Here is a 19,878-nt window from a genome sequence, read left to right on the forward strand (position 1 = left end):
GTTTGAGAGGTACTGAGTTGAACTGCCTTTCTCAATGGTAATAGATATAAAAATAGCACTTCTTGCCTGAATATAAAAATTAGAGAAATGTATCTTTTCTCTAAAAGCAAATGAGACCATCTAAAAGCAATGGAGAATATTGGAAAATGATGGAATACCAGAGAATAATGGAAAAGCAAAGAAAAGGGTTCATACATCAAACAACCAAAAGCTAAGGGGATAAACCAGAAAAAAAAAAAAGAATCATAAAACCAAGTCAATAATAGCAATGAAAGCAAATGTCATAATTTCCTTTATTAGAAGACAGGGATTCTCAGGTTAATTTAAAATAGTCCATGGAAGTCCAGTCATTAGGATTAGATGCTTTCACTGCTAGGGCCTGGTCTCAATCCCTGGTCAGAGAACTAAGATCCCGCAAGCCACATGGTGCAATCAAAAAAAAAAAAAAAAAAAATCCAGTTGTTACTAGTGTATTAGAGACATAACTAGTTAATTCCTTATTTTTCACACTTCTCTTTCCCAGGGAGCACTTCCCTACTGTCTTAACTAAACTGAATTCCCTGCTAGGGTTCCCATAGCACTGTTAACATCTCCTATACCTGTTGTGCTTCTAATTTTAAATTTGTTCGTGTCATTATTTCATTATTTGTATTTCCTTTCTCCATTTCTAGACTGTAAGCTCCTTAAAGGCAGGAACCATGACTGTTTTTGCTCAGCGTTTTATACCAGCATTTAGCAGAGTACCTGTTAAATGAAAGTACAAAAAATTTTAGTTTAATGGCTTTAGACATGTGTGAACAAGTAGCAGGAAGAATCTAACACAGTCATTATCAAGAATTAATAATATGAATACCAGACAAACTAATAAAACAGTGTAATTAAAAGAGCAGCAGTTCTTAACTTTCCCACACTTCAGGATTCTCTGTAGGACCTGTTAAAACAGTTTGCTGGATCCCATACCTTGGATTTTTCTTTCAGAAAATCTTGAATAAGTCCCGAGGATTTGCATTCCTAACAGGTTCCCAGGTGATGCTAATGAGGGACCACCATCATTTGAGAAGCACTGTGTTAGAAAATAGAGCTTCCCCCGTGGCTCAAAGGTAAAGAATCCACCTGCCAAGGCAGGGACTCAGGTTCAATCCCTGGGTCGGGAAGATCCCTGGAGAAGGAAATGGCAGCCCACTCCAGTATTCTTGCCTGCGAAATCCTATGGACAGCGGGGCCTGGTGGGCTACAGTCCATTAGGTCAGAAAAGAGTCGGACACGACTTAGTGGCTAAACAGCAGCAGTGGTGTTAGGAAATAGTGTAATATTAATAAAGGATCCAGTTCACAGTGGAGGTTTTGATCTCATGAGCCTGTCTGCATCAAATGACATTATATCTAATATACAAACTAATTTTAGAAACACAATCAAATGGAAAAATTGATCACAACACTTAGTCTTTGACAGAGCGAGAAGAGAAACAAGATTATATAGAGTCTGAATAAGACAATTAATAACAGTTGATCTAACAACTTAAAAGCCTACAAAGAGCAAATAATATATCTTTCCCAGTGTTGGTGATTCAGTTACAAAAATTACTTAGCTACTAAAATTTTTAAAGCTTCTGTATGCCAAGAAACAAATGTAAACAGACTAAGAAAGCAATCAAGAGAAAATACATGTAACTTTTAGAACAAAATGTTGATGTCCTTAGTCTACAGAGTTCTTAGCGATTTTAACAAGGTAAACATGCCTATAGGAACGTTGACTGTAAATTTGAATAGGAAAGCCAAAGAAGAAAAACCGTAGTTCATTAATCCTGAAAAATAGCTTCCTGAGAACTCAGAGAAATGGAAAATAAAATCAGCAGTGCAATATATTTCTCCCTCTCAGGCACAGTAAGAAGATGATAGTACTTAACTCTGGAAACAGTCATTCTCATATTTTTCTTATGGGGATGAAAATTGACCCAACCTTTCAATAAGTAGTTGGTGCTTTGGTGATCAAAAGCCTTAAAAACACACACCCTTAATTTATCCTGAAGAAGTATTGTGCACAGATTATGAGGGATAATCTTTATTTTGCAGTGATGTGCAAAAATAATGAGCAGATGTGCAAAAATTTCTATGAGGATGGAGATCGCAGCATTTTTTTTTATAAGGAAAGAATTTTGAAACAATCTCAGTGTCCTCTGGTTTAGGAGACTGGCTCAGCAAATTTCAAAGTCCAGTGGGAACCAGGCAGCCAATAAATGCAGTGGAGATCAATGCTTATTGATTTGAGCAAGATGTCCACAAAATATTGTCAACTGAATGCGCCAGGTTACCAAGAGCATATAGATCAGGGCTGGTTAATTCAAGGCCCATAGAAGACTGACGGCTGATGTCAGTGAGAGATGAGATGGGAGTGAGAGACGGGGTCTAGGGCAAGTGGCCAGGTGAACGCTCCACCCCGTGGGGTACCTGCTACTCTTTGTTTGGGGATTATAGATGATTGAAGTTTCTCTTATATTTAAACTTTTGTATTTGTATTTATCAGTATTTTATAATTTTCCCCCAGTGAACAATATTACATCAGAAATTTTTAAGAAGAAAGAAGTTAGGCAGTGCCAAAAGAGAGGTAAAGATGAAGTCCGGTGGGACCCGAGAGGAAGAGGTGACCCCTTCTGCCAGGGGGTGGGGGGTGTTTGCGGGCAGGGAGTGTCCTGGAGATGAGGGGGCCCAGGTGTGGCTATTGCAGAGGGCAAGGCTTGAGCAGGGGGTGATGAGGAAGTTAGCACTAGAGGCCAGTCAGTTCACCACGCGTTTCCTGAGCACCGGGGTCTAGGGGTGGAGCAGTGGAGGAGGACAGCGTGTGCCAGGTACTGTTCTAAGCATGTGACACACAATTTAATCCTCACAGCAACCCTATAAGGTGGGCCTGTCATTACCCCCATTTTACAGATACGAAAACTGAGGCTCAGAGAGGTTGAGAGATTTGCCTAAAGTCACACAGCTTGAAATAGAGGAGTTGGGATTTGAACCCAGGCAGTCTGACTCAGTGGGGCTGCTGATGCTACCTGGTGGTCCCAGAATGAGGAGTTTGTGGGGAGGGAGCTGCTTCTGGGTGGGAACCAGGCGCCTATTCCCACACTTGTCTCTTCTTGGACAGAAACCGGCAATTACACCTGTGAATTCTGCGGAAAACAGTACAAGTACTACACGCCCTACCAGGAGCACGTGGCCTTACACGCCCCCATCAGTGAGTACCTTCTCTGCTTGGGGGAAGGGTGAGCCAACCACAGGCTGAGGCTCTGGAGTTTTGCCAGGGGAGGGCCAGTCTCTCGGTATCCAGGTCTGACCTGGGGCCAGCTGCCTGCAGGGGCTGGAAAAGTCCCACCCTTAAGCCAGGAGAGCCTGAGACCTCCCCTGAAGGTCTCAGAGGCCTGGGGCCCACGGGGATCTGGGGTTAGGAAGGGTGGGCATCACTTGCCCGAGTCCCTCAGGGGCCGTGTCCTCACCTCTTCTTGTTTGTTGTTGTTGTTGCTAAGTCGTGTCCGACTCTTTGCAACCCCATGAACTGCAGCACGTGTGCTTCCCTGTCCTTCACTTTCCCCGGAGTTTGCTCACACTCATGTCCCTTGAGTCAGTGATACCATCTTCTAAGTATCTGCATGTCATGTGGTTCCTGAGTCCCTACCCTTGAAGCCAGCACCTTCAGTCTGAACCAGTGCAGGGCCTAATGCAGGCTAGAGCATGGTTGGCTAGACGAGACGGCTTTGCCCTTGGAGGTAGGAAGGGTGAGAAGTCAGGAGTGCCAGGCCAGGCCTCAGAAGCCCTGGATATCAGTTCCAGTGGGGTCACAGGCTTGTGTGTGGTCTTGGGCAGGCTCCATCCTGCCTCTGGCCCCCAATCTCTCCCTCCTTCTCTGGCCTGGAAGAGAAAGGGTTCTAAGGACCCCTACCACAAGGACATCCTGGCCTTCCATTCCGATTTGCCGGCTTCCTTTCTGGGTGTCAGAGGTGCTATATCCTTAGATCCCCAAGTATATGAGCCCTCAGTTCTCAGCCAGGGTCCTGACAGGGCAGGGCTTAACCAGAATTGCAGGGCAGTCGGGGGGAATGTCTATGAGGTCTTTGGGAGTATCTCTGCTTTTATTTGTCCCAACAGAGCTGTGGGAATCTCCCTCCACAGTCAGTGGGTGGAAAGATTTAGGTTCAGGAAGCGGGAGGAATTATGCAAGGTCATCAGGGTTCAAGGTGTCTGGAGTGTGGGAGGCCCGACCCTCCTTGAGCCCTGATATTGGTACAGGGACCCTCCTTGAGCCCTGATATTGGTACAGGGACCCTCCTTGAGCCCTGATATTGGTACAGGGACCCTCCTTGAGCCCTGATATTGGTACAGGGACCCTCCTTGAGCCCTGATATTGGTACAGGGACCCTCCTTGAGCCCTGATATTGGTACAGGGACCCTCCTTGAGCCCTGATATTGGTACAGGGACCCTCCTTGAGCCCTGATATTGGTACAGAGACCTTCCTTGAGCCCTGATATTGGTACAGGCACATCACCCGCTCAGGGCCTTCAGGTGGTCAGGGAGAGATGTTCAGAGCCCCTGAAGGTGGTGGAGCCAGCTTCCCTAAGATTCTTGTCTTGCTTGGCCCCTGACTGCTGCATGACCTTTGAGTCTGTCACTTCCCTTCTCTGGGCTCAAGTTTCCCTCCTATGGGAGCTCTCAAGGTCTTTTCAGCCCAGGAGTCTGGGTTCAAGTCATCTCTTCCTTATGGAGACCTTCAAGCGGGTGTCTGCAGTGGCCCAACTAGAGGAACATGTCCCAACACCCATGCTAAGGGTGTGTGGGTTACCTGGCAAGGTCCTGCGAGTGGGGGAGGGAGGACCCAGTTTCTGCCTGGTGGGCACTGACCCATCCATTTTGCCCATTCGTGTTGCTGCTGCTGAGGCATTAGGGCTGTGGCTTGAGCGCCATCACTCAGAGCCTTCTGAGGTCCCCGCTTTCCATGGGCGGGGAAAGGGTTCACTGCCCGTGGACGCCTGCTTACCCGTGCTCTCCAGGGTGTACTTACAGTTACTCACCCAAAGTGCACTCACGGTGCTGTTAGTCACAAAGCCAGCCTGCCACTTGGGTTTCAGCCTTTGGAGGAAACTTTCAGTGCTGTTTCTCCTCTCTTTCCCCCAAATGACTCTTGGAGCAAGTTGAATAAGATCATGGAGTTAATAAGAAGAAGGACTTGGCTTTGAGCCCTGACAAGCGACCTCCAGGCCCATGCTTATAACTATGAAGTTCTCCTGCATCACCTGTCAGGTGGTACAATGGGAACAGGTACCTCATCTGTCCCCTGATTCTTTTCCCCCTAACATCCAGGTACTTCTCTCCTGAAGGGCTGTCCTCTCTTTCTCCGTTCCTCATTTTGTTCTGTCCATTGTGGACTCTCTTTGTCTTTCTGCATCTGTTTGTTGAATGCATCTCTTTATTGCTGAAGTCTAGAGACTCTGGGATCATCTGTGTTTAAAATACAGAGTGAGAGATTTAGGCTGCATGCAACAGAGGACTGATTCTTAAAGCTGACCAAGAAGTAGCCCCTCCCGTGGCCTTTGGATCTAGCGATTTGTGTGTCCATAGGTTTTGTGTGGAATTGGGGGCTGTACTTGATGGCTTCATCCAGGGTAACCAGGGCCAGGGAGAGCCCCTGGGCCTGGCGAGGGCATCCAGAGGGACATAGGCTGACTGTGGGTGGAAGAAGATTCATACATGTTGTTGTTACATCAGTTCTTTTTTTTTTTTTTTTTAACTTGTTAGCAATATTCTGTTGCATGAAAATACCAGTTTGTTTAGCCATTTGCTTGTTCATTTGAGTTGTTTCCAGCTTTAGACTATTAGGAATAAAGCTGCTATGGAAATGCTTGTACCAGGCTTTCTGTGGACATATGTGTTCATTTCTCTTGGATAAATTCCAATGAGTAGAATTGACAGGTCATAGGGGAGAGCATGTTTACCTTTTTAAAAACTGACAAACCATTTCCCAAGATGACTATAGCACCTTAGATTCCCACCAGCCGCGAATGGGAGTTCCACTTGCTACGAATTCTTGCCAACATTTGGTGGTAGGAAGCAATTTAATTCGAGCTAGTCTGGTGAGTGTGTAGTGGTATTTCACTGTGGTGTTAATTTGTGTTTTCTTGATGACTAATGATGTTGAGCACTTTTTCCTTTGCTTGTTGGCCATTTGTATATTTTACTTTGGGAACTGTTGCAGTCTTTTGACCATTTTTTTTTGGTTGGGTTGTTTTTATTGTTAAATTGTACCAGTTCTTTTTTTTTGCCATGCCATACACTCCATGGCATGTGAGATCTTAGTTCCCCTGAGGGATTGAACCCACGCCCCCTGCATTGGAAGCTGGGAGTCTTAACTATTGGACCAGCAAGGAGGTTCCTAGGAGCTCTTTATATATTCTAGATCCAGGTTCTTTATCATATATATATATATGTATGTATATTTTGTTGTTCCGTCACTCAGTTGTGTCTGAGTCTGTGACCCATGGACTGCAGCATGCCAGGTTTCCCTGCCCTTCACCATCTCCTAGAACTTGCTCAAACTCATGTCCATTGGGTCAGTGATGCCATCCAACCATCTCGTCCTCTGTCATCTCCTTCTCCTCCCACCTTCGGTCTTTCCCAGCATCAGGGTCTTTTCCAATGAGTCAGCTCTTTGCATCAGGTGGCCAGAGTATTGGAGTTTCAGTTTCAGCATCAGTCCTTCCAATGAACATTCAGGACTGATCTCCTTTAGAATGGACTGGTTGGATCTCCTTGCAGTCCAAGGGGCTCTCAAGAGTCTTCTCTAACACCACAGTTCAAAAGCATCTATTCTTTGGCTCTCAGCCTTCTTTATGTTCCAGCTCTCAAACATCCATACATGACTACTGGAAAAGCTGAAGCTTTGAATATATATATATAAAATGAACATTTTCTGTTAGTCTTCGGTGTGACTGTTGATTTTCATTCAGTATCTTTTGATGAGCAGCTGTTTTTCATTTTTAATGATCTAATTTATCAAATTTTTATGAATAGTGTTTTCTCAGTTCTACTCAGGATATCCTTGTCTACCTTGGTAGTGAAGATATTCTCCTTTATTATATTTTAGAAGCTTTCTACTATCAACTTCTGCATTTTAGTCTCTGATCCATTTCAAGTTAATTTTTGTGCATGATGAGAAGTGTGATATGAGATTCACTTTGTACCATATGGATACCTGGTTGTTTCAACACTATTTCTTGAAAAGATTGTCCTTTATATATTACATAACATTGGGACCTTTGTTGAAAATCAGTTGAATTCATGAGTAAGTGTGAGTTTATTTCTGTTCCATTGAGCTGTTTGCCTATGTTTATGCCAACATGGTCTTATTTACTCTAAGTCTTAAATCAGGCGTTTCCAGTTTTTCAACTTTGTGTATTTTTAAGAAACAAGGAACTTTGCCTTGCAATATAAATATTAGTCTTCTTGCCAATTGCTACAACAAAATTACATCTTGGATTTTGTTTAGGATTACACTGAATCTATGGACCAATCTGGGGAGAATAGACCTCATAATATTTGATCTTCCAATTCATGAACATAGTATGTCTCTTCATTGGTTTAGGTCTCTTTAAATTTCTCTTAGCAATAATTTATATTTTCAGAGTAGAGGTCTTGCACATATTTCCTTAAATTATATCTAAGTTTTTTACGGTTTTTTTCTGTGCTACTGTGTTTTTTTTAGTTTTTGGTGCTATTACATACAAACAATTAATTTTTATGTGTCGAATTTGTATCCTACAATTTTGTTAACTTCACCTATTAGTTCTGTTAGCTTTTTTGTAAATTTCTTGAAATTTTTCTTGTACATACTCAGGTCATCTACTAATAAAGACTGCTTTACATCCTTTTTTCTAATCTGTATTCCTTTTATCTTTCCTATTGTGCTGATTAGGACCTCCCAGTTAGATGCTGAATAAATGAAATGAGTGGATGGTTCCTAATCATAGGGTTCAGGTTTTCATCATTAAATTTGATCATTTTCATCATTAAGCATTGTATTAGCTGAAATAGGTTTTCATTGATACCTCTTTATCTGTTGAGAAAGTTACCTTCTATTTCTAGTTTATGAAAGTTTTTGTCATAAATTTGTGTAACGTGTTTTTCTACATCTGTTGAGCTGATCCTATGATTCTTATCTTTTATTCTGATAATGTGGTGAATTACATGGATTGATTTTTTTTTAAGTTATCATGCCTGTTCTTTATTAAAATACATTGATTATCAGAAAACCGTAAAATGAACTAAAAAACATTACAGAATTGGAATGCTTCTTCTCCAGAAGAATGACTTCTTTTTTTAAGCTTCTTTTTCTTGGAAAGGCGTCTAAATTACTTTGAGACCTAGGGTAGTTTATGGAGTTAATCTGTTATCAAGCGTGTGTTTTCTGATTACTTCTGTCTAAAATTCCCTAGGGTTTTACCTGGGCTTTTAATATCATTTCCAAAACTGACCCTTCAACAGTGGGAAACTGCAGTCCTAGGGTTAGGAGGGTGCCCCAGATTCAGTCATTGGTCCATTAATCATGGTCATAATCAAGAAAATAAATATTTCTGGTGTTTTTAAGATACCAGAAGTATTAATATGTCATCATCCAATAAAGTACCTTATTTAAAGTAAATAATTTGTCCTGTGTATGCATCCGTGAAACCATCACCACAATCAAGATAGTGGACATGCCCATCACCCCCAGAAGTTTCCTCGTGCCCTTTATGATCCCTCCCTCACTCTCCTCTCTTTCTGGGCGAGCACTGCTCCGCTTCCTGTTACTACAGATAAGTTCACGCATGTTCTGCGGTGGTGGTTTAGTCACTCAGTCGTGTCCAACTCTTGCAACCCCGTGGGCTATTGCCTGTCCATGGAATTTTTCCAGGCGAGAATACTGGAGTGGTTGCCAGTTCCTTCCAGGGGATCTTCCTGACCCCTTGCCTCTCACATCTCCTGCATTGCAGGCAGATGCTTTTACCAGCAGAGCCACCAGGGAAGAAGGCCCATAACATTTTCTAGAATCTTGCAAATACGGAACCTTATCTACTACGTGCGGTGGGGTCTGGCTTCTTTTGTTTAAATATGCATCCATATTTAAATGTGTCAGTAGTTCATCGCTTTTGATTGAGGAATAGTAGTGCTCCATTGTCTGCATACGGAGACCACATTTCCTTCATCTGTTTACTTATGGATTGACACTTAGCTTGTTTCCAGTTTGGAGCTAATATAATTAAAGCTGCTGTGAATGTGTCTTACTATGGACAAATGCTTTCATTTCTCTTGTATAAGTACCTAGTCTGGATCATATGATAGGTGTCTGTTTAATTTTTAAGAAACAGTCAGACACTATGCCATTTTGCATTTCAACCAGCAGTGTTTTTACTTTTCTTGTAGTCAGTTCAGTGCAGTATCTCAGTCATGTCCAACTGTGACCCTGTGGACTGCAGCACGCTGGGCTTCCCTGTCCATCACCAACTCCCAGAGCTTGCTCAAACTCATGTCCATTGAGTCGGTGATGCCATCCAACCATCTCATCTTATCATTCTTGTAATGTCGTTGTCTAGATTGGGTTTTAGAGTAATGCTGGCCTCATAAAGTGAGTTGGGAAGAGTGTCTCCTGAGTATAGTGTCAGTTAGGTTAAGTTGGTTAATAATGTTGTTCAAATCTCTTATTTTGACACTTCCTGTGTGTCTTTTGGGCACTTCCTGCGCGTCAGGGAATGAGCCCTGGTTGGGCCAAACTGGCAGAGTCCCTCCCTCACAGAACATACAGGATAATGGGGAAAAAGACATTGGTTGAAAGATCACACCAAAGGAGAGGGGACTGAAAGATACATGACCAAGTAGGGCATCAGGGAGGGCTTCCGACAGAAGTGATGTTTAGGTGGAGCTATGTAGGACCTGAAGTAGTGATCCAGGCAGAAATGAGGGAAGAACATTCTAGGCACAGGGAACGGCATGAGCAAAGGCCATGAAGCTTGGAAGATTGAGGGGGCAGGAGGTGGGCAGGCCCCAGGCCAAAGCAAGCAGGTGTTGCCCTAGGGTTCATTGTAGCAAGTGTTTCTGGGTGTTCTGAGCTCCCTGCCACAGGGAAGCAGGGACGCTCGCACGTGGATGCCAGGATTTTGACAGCAGGATCGAAGACCATGAGATCTGATCCAGAGGGTCTCCTAGAAACCATTCTGCATTTGGAGATGAGGCCTGAGGGAGGAAGCAGTGTGCTCTGCTGTTTGCTCAAGAATTCTCTGTCCCTTGCGCAAAGGTGCCCAGAGTATGTGTTAGTGCCTAAGGGGACCACGTGGTCTTGCACAAAGGCTTCTGTGGGAAGCTGGCAGCATTGGGTCCCATCCCATCCTGGCCCCGACTTTCTATGTGACTGTAAACTTGTTAACCATTCTGGGCCTTGATTTCTTTAATCCTAAAAAAATACCATTAATACCTATTTACATTTGAAGAATAGTTTATTCAAGGTGCTTCTGTGACTTGTGTGGATTCCTGTAAAATCCCCGTGAGGTTGGCAATGCAGAAATGGGTGTCCCGCTTTTATTGGCGGAGTTGAGGTGGGGAAACTGAGGCCAAAACCATGGAGGCCAGAGATGACTGACCTGGAATTCAGAGGTGGGCTGGGCTCACAGCACACTCAGTGCTGGTTCCATTACAGCGAACCACGAGCTGTGGTCCCCAAACTGTGCTTCAGGGAGATGGGGGAGAAATCAGAGATGGGACACTGGACATCTCCCTCAAGCTTTGATGTGTAGATTTGTTCTGTGGCCAAAAAAAAAAAAAAGAAAATTGGAAAGTGTGAGATGAGCCACCTTCCGGTTGGATTCAGGGCCTTTAAGTTCCTTTTCTCTGGAAGGAAAGGAGAGGGAAAGAGGGGACCTATGTAGGTATCCTTCCCCACTTGCCCCTCTCCAGGTCGTGATTGAGAAAGTAAGAATCCAGAACGTGGGGCAGGGACTTGGGGAGAGAGTAGTGGGGGACATCCGTGTTCTCTGCAGTCTGAGCCTGGGGGGTTTCTTTCCAAGTTCAGGGGGGCAGGTGAGTTCTTGCTTAGGGGTCATGACTGAAGGACTCTGCACCCGCAGCTCTTGGCATCTGGCCACTGCTGTGGTGGGAAGGCAGTGACTCCTCAAAGGGACGGGGGGCAGCCTGAGTCCTGTGAGCCCACCTCAGGGCCTGTGCGACCTTGAACCCAGCCCTGCCTCCTGCTTCTCCGGGCCTGCGCTTCCCCTTTGGCCAGGGATGGGCAGAGGTGGAGGAACAGAGCGCCCCCATTTGCTCTTTGGCAGTGAAAGTGGCAAGCACAGCATCTGTGCCCAGGATGGGCACTGCCCTGAGAGCAGGGGTAAGGAGGCCTTGGCAGGCTACAGGGCAGGGTCCTTCTCAGGTCCCAGCCAGGCTCTGTGGCAAGATGGTGCCCTCAAGATGTTCCCACTGCTCTGGGTCCTGTGAGCCCCAGTCAGTACCAGAGAGGTCCCTTCTCTAGCCGTCTGATCCACTCTCACCCTCAGCAGAGTTGCAGGGACCAAAGCCACTGCCTCCCCTCTTGGTTTGAAGGTGGCACTGTGGTCGCGATCGGGGCTTGCCAGCACTAGTAACCATGTCTCTGGACCATGTGAAGGAGGCAGACTGCTGCCACCCGAGACCGCCAGAGCTGGAGGCCACCTGAGGGTCAGGACCCACACACACACCCCTGCTCTCAGTAAGCCCAGCTTCTGCAGAGGATGCAGGCCAGGGAGGCAGGGGATCTGGGCATCGGTGACACAAGCTGCCCTTGACACCGCCAAGGAGCTGCTGCACTTACTTAGGCATCGGTCGTCGGGTTGAGCGCTGTGCCCTGAGAGCACCTGCCCCAGGCAGTGTCCAGGAGCACCACCAGCTCCTTCCCCTGAGGCCACGGGGGACAGCCACCCCCTGCTCATCCCTTCCCTGAGCCCCGCCCCGCCCTGCCCCAGCCGGCCGGCCCTGCTAGCCCCTGCCTCTGTTGTCTGCTTTGTCTTCTGAGCCAGCCTGCCTTAGGAAGAAAAGAGGCTTAGGGACCTACGTTTTAGAAAGTGCATTTGACCCTGGGTTGACTCATCCATGCCCCAAGCATGGGTCCCAGGGCGAGTTCTTAGACACTCAGAGCCTGGGCTGTTCAAGGGTTATGGGTGACCCACCCTGTGGACTGGTCAGTGGCCTCCAGGTAATGGTGAGTGTGAGCTGGCGATCAGGTTTCGCTCAGGGAGAAGCCAGAGAAGGTTCTAGACTCTCAGACTTTCTTTGGGCTCCAGGTGGTAGCCAGAGAGGCATTTTGACCCTCAAATGTAGGGGTCTGTGGCCCAGCTCCAAGGGCCCTCAGCAACTGAGAGCGTGACCCTCTCAGGTACCGCCCCCGGGTGGGAGCCACCGGACGATCCAGACACAGGCTCTGAGTGTTCGCATCCAGAGGTCTCCCCATCTCCACGCTTCGTGGCAGCGAAGACCCAGACGAACCAGTCGGGGAAAAAGGCTCCGGCCTCCGTGGTCCGATGCTCCACCCTCTTACACCGCACCCCTCCAGCCACCCAAACCCAGACGTTCCGCACTCCAAACTCGGGATCTCCAGCAAGCAAGGCAACCGCAGGTACCAATGGCCTCTGTTTCCTTCATGTTCCTTCCGCTCCCTGCTCCTCTTCCCCGGCCTGCCACAGCTCTGCCTGCGGTCATTGTTCCCTTGCAAGAGCGAGGGTGGAGGGCCTGTGGCTCTCTGGGACGGATCTGGGTCCCTGCTCTGCCTCCTGCTGGCTCTGTGATTCTAACGAGCCACCTAGCCTCTCTGAGTCTGGGTTTCCTTACCCTAAGTCCAGAGGGTTGTACAAGATGGTTTGCAAGCTAATTTTTTTAAGCAGGAGAGTGTTTTTTCATAAGTCATGGCCTACGGGGTTTTAAATTTTTTTAAGTTGTTTGCTAACATTTGAACGTTAGGTGTTCTTGTGAAACTTGACTTCTCGCTGACATGGAAAAGTCAGATCTGGCAGTCCTGGGCTCACTTTCCTGCAGGGCAGCCAGTTGCCTTGAGGCTGAGTCACAGAGCGCTGCTCTCCAGTTTTCCACAGTCCCCACCGCTCCCTCCCGCCTCCCCAGCACAGTGGCCACGCGGCAGGCACCATTTCTCATTGTGATCACGCTGTTGTCTGTCTCGCATCCCGCCCAGTTCATCCATTTACGTCACCTGCCTGGAACCCCCTGGCATGAGTTTGCACCTCCTCCCCCATCTTTCAGAAAACCCAGTCGAAAGACTCATTTCTCTGAAGAACTGCTCTGCGTGAGGAAGAGCGGTTGACCGGGAGCTGTTCTCCTGGCCTCTCTCTCTACCGGGTACTACTCGTGAAACCCCTCTCTGAGCCATAGCCTAGCAGGAAGCCAATGGATGTCTGCTCTGCTGTTGTCTGAGTCTATGCAGGAAGGGCCCAGATTGCAGAAGGCTGAGCAGGCAGTGAATGGTGCACCCCAACCATTTCTTACCAGTCATCAGGGAAAACTGCGGAGACACACTGTGTGCTGAGAACCAGCTAATCGAGAATCCTGATTCATGCCTGGATGGAAGGAGCCTTGGGCCGCCTGCCTAGATATGTGGGATATAGGGTGGAGTGGTGACATAGTCCTCCTGGGACTACGGGCCTTTCAGGTGTCTTCAGGAGGCCCAAAGTCACCCCTGAAATGTACAAGCAAGTAAATGGAGAACTAGCTTACATGAGTCAGGAGGCTGAACCGGAGACAGCCAAGGAATGAGCTGTGCTGCTTTATTCTGGTTCAGAGGGCTAATCAGGAGCAAGGATGTGGTTCTTAAAAATGTACATCTCCACACTTCCAGGCAGGTTCTTTACCACTAGTGCCACTTGGGGAGTCCCCCCAACCCCCCCCCACCAGCAAATTTTGAAGCTATGCTTATGTGCTTACATCTCCCGAAAGGAGAGTAAGTAATCAGCCTGAAGGTTACGGTTTTCAGGTACTGTGTAGAGAAGAGCTGGGGTTTGACAGCAGTAGTCATAAATGAGTTAAACAGGCTGGTCATCACAGACTTACTAGTGGTAGATACCAGCTCAACTAAGGATCATGGCTTTCATATCTTGCTTTTACTCTTGACCTTGTGGCTAGGAGTTTTTGTACCTGCAATTTCTGCAGAGAACTGCCTATGGTGTTTGTGTGGTTTGTGGCAGCTCTTGGAACCCAGTGTCACCATGGAAGCTTCCAGCAAGCCGTGGGGCTTGCCTCTGGCTGCCTTTACGTGACATACAAGACTTGCGGTGGGTGTCACACCTGGGTTACCAGCTGCACAGGACGTGAGCTACAGCCCAGCAGGTTGAAGCTGAAAGTGACCACTGCAACTCTCATGCTAGGACAAGACAGGCGGCCCCTCCCATGCATGTGTGTGTACCTGCGTGGGGATGTCCCCTGCAAAGGCACTCAGTGGTTTCCAGGCAGAGGTGCCTATAGCAGGAATAGCTGATCAAAATCTGCATTACCAGCTGAGTCATAGGAGATTGATTATAATAGTTTGTAACCTCAGTTGTGCTAAATTCTACCAATATATTGGTCAGACTGCATGAAAATCCTCCACAGATGGGTAACCATTCCCTGCATACATGAGAAGGTGGAGAAAGGAATCACTCCCCTGGCCCAGACCTTTTTAAAGAGGAAGGCTCTGTCCCGGAAATGAAATCTCCTTATTCTGCCGTTGTCAGGGGTTAGGAACGTAGCCCCAGGAAATTGACAGCCTCACTTTCTCTGGGTTCTCACCTGTAAAATGGGAGTGACAATGTGGATCTCACCGAGCTCTTGGGGGGTGAAGGGAGACCATGAACATAGAGCATGTGGCTCATAGCAGGTGCTTCATAAATAAGAGTCCCTCCCCTTTTCCCTAAAGAATTGAGGGGCTTTCTTTACCAATTTACAGATGGTATCTTGAAGCGGGCAGGTGTGTAGCTCTCGGCCCAGGCATTTTACAGACACATTTGGAAGAGAGGGTCTTGCCTACGATGTTCTTGACAGCCTCTGCAAAAAGGAAGCTGCATCAGAGGGCATTGTCAGGGTCAGGCGCAGGGGAATTGAGCGGGGCCTATAGGAGCCATCTCTGGCTTTCTTTCCCATCACCCCAGTGATTGTCTGGAACACTGGCCCCCGACAGTCTGAGCACTTGCCTTCCTGATATCGGGCAGCCTGGGGACAATGACACTTCCCAAAGTGGGTTCCCAGGATCACCATTTTTGAGAGATACTAAGAAATCTCTTATTTCTACTTTTTTCCTTTATTTTTTATTTATTTATTTTTTTTTTTGGCTGCTTGTGGGATCTTAGTTCCCCGACCAGGGGTTGAACCCATGCTCCCTGCATTGGAAGCAAAGACTCCTAGCAATTAGACCACCAGGAAGGTCCCTCATTTTTTTTAAATGGGCTTCAGTTGCCAATTATGTTTGAAAAGGTTGGGTTAGACAGAGCTAGACAGGTCTCTCTCCGGTTGAACTTCTCAGAGCCTTTGCTGTCCTCACCCGAGTTGTTGGTCAGATGCTCGTCCCAAACTGACTTGCTCCGAGAAGCCTGTGCCCCCTGGCGCCTCCAGCATCCCCGATGGGCGGCCTGGAAACGCCGCAGCTGAACGTCTCGGCGCCTCCTGTGGGTGGGGGATGGGTGCGAGTTGCTGTCTGCCACCTGGTTGGGCCCTCTCTTGACTCCAATATTCACAGGGTTACGGGAGCCTCCCAGGAAGGTGCCCCTTGTCCGTGGGGACACCCCAGAAATCACTCGGGAAGCCAGTCCCTTTCCCTGGGTGAACCCTGACCAGACAGGCCTCACCTGGTCGCTGGCCTCCCCGGTTTGGAGCTGCCCCGGCTCTGCCTGTCACGACTCCTCTGCCACCCAGGGCCCCCAACAGCCATCCGGCCCTCCTGCTCTGCCCGAACCACCGCCAGAAAGCAGTCTGCCGCCCTCCCCGCTCTCTGGTGGGTCCACATCACTTAGATGTCACCTGTGACTCCCCAGGGGCCAGAGACGGGAGACCCTGGCCCATTCACCATCTGCTCCATCAGCGTTACCTCATGTGTGTGCCTACATCCCACATACACCCGACAGTGCCTGGACCTCCACCCGCCCTGGGCACTACTGGGGGGGTCTCCTGGGGTCCCGAGGTGGTGTGAGGCAATTCAGGTGAGCCTGAGAAGCTGGAAGTATGTGGTTTGGGGTTCTGGAGCCCCTCACTGTGCTGGTTCCCAAGCATAAGGCCTCAGGCACTCACCCAGCCCAGGGGCTGGGGCAGGTCCCACATCCCTGGCTTCCCAGCCGCCCCCTCTCTGGCATGCCCCCTCTCTGGACCTGGTACTGACCAGTCACTGTGGTTTTGTTTTTCTTGCTCTCTCCCCTCCCCCACCCAGCAGAAAGCGCTTTCAGTCGGCGGGTAGAAGGCAAAGCACAAAACCACTTTGAAGAGACGAATAGCAGTTCCCAAAACTCCAGCGGTGAGTTGGTGAGCGGTGTGCCCCGGGACCGCCATCCTGAGCTCTGGAGTCTTTGTGATCTGTGCTGGGCTAGGGTGTTGGGAGGAGGCAGGGGGCAGAGAAATAGAAGGCGGCCAGGGTCAGGCAGAAGTGGAGGGTCCCTTTCTTCCAGGCACGTCCCTCTAGGTCCCAGGAGCATCTTGGGGACTATGGCCCCTCTTTATCTTTCCATGGAGAGAGAAACTCCCCTGTCTCCACAGCCTGTGACATATTGACTCGGATGGCCCCCTCTAAGCCATTGCTGTGTTTATAGGGTGAGCATTACAGCCACTTTTTCCCCAGGAGAAGCAAAGTGGGTACAGTAGACAGGGCTGTGGCCTAAGAGCCAGAGGCCCCATGTTCTGGTCCCTCTGGACCTGGGACCATCCAAAGGTTCTCTTCTAGCCCTCACCAGCCAAGTAGGTGTGCTCGAGGTTCCTGGTGGTGTTTTGGCGCCCCCTGGTGGCTGCCTCTTGCCAGACCCTGACAGAGCCTTAGCACCTTAGAACCGAGCGACCGACCATAAGGCCACTGTCCCCAGACAGACCTGGGGCTAGCCTGGTGGAGCCATGGGCCATCACAATCAGCTTCTGTCCGAAAAAGGCACAGCAGGCTGGTCTGCACAGTGCCAGCCAAGGCAGAGTATGAAAAGGATTCTATTCTGATACTTCCTTTACACTAAGGTAAGGCATCGCTCCCTTTCTTGCTCAGTTTTCACTCCCCAGATAAGTTATTGGCCTGTGTTCAGCTGAGCACAGGCCCTGCTGAGCCCTGGCTGGGTGTGGACAAGTGATGAACGTGACTTGACCGTGAGTCAGGGGCTTTATGAAACACGCAGGAGCCCAGGCCTGCACACGGAGTCTTCCTCACAGTGACTAGAGCTCCAGCTGAGGCTTGACCCCAGCTCCACCATCAACAAGCTGGTGGCTTGAGCTCGCCCCTCGTTTCTCCTCTGCTGTAGAGTGGAAATGGCACACACGTCCCCGTGGTGGGGGATCATTCAGTGGGGTCCCTGCAGAGATACACATCCACATAGTAGGCTGTTTGGGGGTGTGTGGCGGGGGGTTAAGTAAACCAAGAGATTTCATGAGTCAGTGCCCGAGGCAGGCAGTGAGGTGTGCCTTGGGAGCCCCGAGAATGTGGACACAGACCTTTAAATTAGAGAGAACATCAGCTGTTCCAAACTGCTTCATCCTTCTGAAAACTGTAATGCCTCTCCGAAAGGTGGGCCTTAAAGAGATGGAGTGACTGGTCCAGGCCTTGCAGGGATGAGCAGCAGAGCCGGGACCAAAACCCCAGTCTCCTGCGAGCCTTTGCTGTCAGCCAGCCAGGCTATAGCCACTGCCTCTCCTTCCATCAGAGTCCATGTTCAGAATTGGGACGCTCCTGCTGGCAGCCACCGTTTATTGAGCGCTTACTGTGTGCCTGGCACCTGTTCAGAGCTGTATGTGTCTCACCTGTTTCCACCCTTGCCACACAGCCAGCGAGGGTCAGTGTTACTGTTATCCCTGCTTCTCGGATGAGGAAATCAAGGCTCAGGAGAGATCGATTGTCGCCCCGGGCCCCTAGCTTGTAAGTGGTGAAGCCAGGATTCCCCGGGGTAGTCTGTCTGCCCCATCCTGCTGTCCCCTGCCCGTGAGGCTCACCTGACGATACAGAGAGGCATGGGGAGCTGCCAGCAGACAGATGGCAGGATGGAGACACACGAAGGGAAAGCGCAGTACTCCCTTGGCTGCCCTGGTGTTTGGTATCAAACGCGTCCACCCCGGGTGCCCAGACCTAGCAGCCGCCCCAGCTCCCTGTCCTGAGACGGGCAGCCGCATGTGGGTGTTTCCTCATGGTGTTCTGTGGGCTCCCTGGGTGAGAGCTGGGGGTGTCCTGGAAGGATGGCCCTGCCCGATCTCGCCCTGCCCATGCCCAGTCCCACCCCAGACGCCCGCCGCCCCCTTCTCTGAGAGCCCATCTGGCCCAGTGCTGCCCAAGACCAGAAATCGTGACAGTCAGCCCCGAGCACCAGAGCTGGAAGAGACTTAGCTAAACTGTTTCTCTTTTGCAGAAACTGCAAGTCCCCTGATTTCCAACCCTTTCCCTCTCCTACAGAGTAAGTGAGGGTCCCGTCGGGGGGCTGGAGAGGGCCAGACAGGGCAGGGCATGAACTCAGCCCGCCACACACTCCGGACCCCTCCCAGGCAGACCCAGCAGCTGGTGGAAGCAGGGGGCGGCCCAGCCCAGGTGGGTGGAGGAGTGTGGACAGCCTGCCTCTGCCACCCCCAGCCCTGCAGAAACAAGGCCTCCCCTTCCTGCCCACGGGGCTGGCCCCACAACGCCGCTCTCGAGCCCCACCTCCACCGTCCTCTTGCTCTTTGCCTTACTTGTCTTTGCTCTCTTCTCTCTTCCTTCCGCGCCCCAGTGCCAGGCACGCAGAGATGAAAAGATAACAGGCCCTGCACACGAGCTCCTGTTTTTATACGCACTCATCATTCCCACCGTCCCGCCCTCTCCCCTCCTCTTCCCTGTCTCATGCCTGCTTCTCTGGCTTTTCAGTGTTTCTCTGCTTCTCACCCTTTATCTCGTCCCTTCCGTCCTTCTGTGTCCTTCTCTCCACGTCCATCGTCTTGTCTTTGGTTCATTCGTACCTTTATCCAGTCGTCCGCTCAGCAGACTGAGCCGTCTGTGTGCCTCCCCAAGCCGAGAGAGAGAGGTCGGCTGTGGAACCAAGAAGATGCGGTCTCTGCCCTGTGTCGTCCCCAACGCCCAGAACAGTGCCTGGCACACAGTGAGCCCTCGATAAATGCCCCGTGGCTGCACCCGATGGTCTGTTACCTGCCATCTTCCTCTCTCCATCGCTCCTTCCTCCCCAGCCTCTCCCCCACTAGCTAGTGCCAGGGAAGCCCCGAGAGCACCACCCCCTGTGTGTCTGGGTGCCCAGCTCCAGAGCTGCCCGCGGCCCTGCAGAAAGGTGCTGGGGTTCGTGCAGCCCTTCAGACAGCTGCTCTGTTTCTCCCCGCAGAGCCCTACACGTGCGGCGCCTGTGGGATCCAGTTCCAATTCTACAACAACCTGCTGGAGCACATGCAGTCTCATGCAGGTAAGGACCCTGCAGCCCCCATCCCCTCCCTTCCTCCCAGATCCTGCAAGGGGCAGGGCCAGCCTGGGACCACGCCCCCAGGTGACAGTCACAGGACCTGGGAGCCCCGGTCAGTCCTTTGTAACCCAGGGTAGTGTGGAGCTGAAGAAGCATCCAGAAGCTGTGGCTTCTGCCTGGAGCCTGCATAGGCGATGAACAGGACAGAGATGTGGAGGTGTGTGGTTTGAGGTCCAGGGGAGCGGAGGTGGGGAGG

At 49.6% G+C, this 19,878-nt stretch overlaps 1 protein-coding gene across 14 annotated transcripts in view; it reads left to right on the forward strand.

Annotated features, from left to right (window-relative positions):
* Nucleotides 1-19,878, forward strand: part of ZNF618 (zinc finger protein 618) — a 206,671-nt gene that overhangs the window by 160,124 nt on the left and 26,669 nt on the right. For 3 of the 14 annotated variants that reach the window (XM_018052641.1, XM_018052643.1, XM_018052644.1), the window contains 6 exons: nucleotides 2,545-2,604; nucleotides 3,136-3,225; nucleotides 12,413-12,652; nucleotides 16,436-16,519; nucleotides 18,594-18,638; nucleotides 19,548-19,625. In XM_018052641.1, coding sequence (XP_017908130.1) covers nucleotides 2,545-2,604; nucleotides 3,136-3,225; nucleotides 12,413-12,652; nucleotides 16,436-16,519; nucleotides 18,594-18,638; nucleotides 19,548-19,625 — 597 coding nt within the window. The remainder of the gene's footprint in view (nucleotides 1-2,544; nucleotides 2,605-3,135; nucleotides 3,226-12,412; nucleotides 12,653-16,435; nucleotides 16,520-18,593; nucleotides 18,639-19,547; nucleotides 19,626-19,878) is intronic. The other 11 variants (XM_018052648.1, XM_018052649.1, XM_018052642.1 and 8 more) reach the window with 10 other exon arrangements.

This window comes from Capra hircus, chromosome 8 (assembly GCF_001704415.2).
Source record: "Capra hircus breed San Clemente chromosome 8, ASM170441v1, whole genome shotgun sequence".
In the NCBI taxonomy this organism is placed as follows: Eukaryota; Metazoa; Chordata; class Mammalia; order Artiodactyla; family Bovidae; genus Capra; species Capra hircus.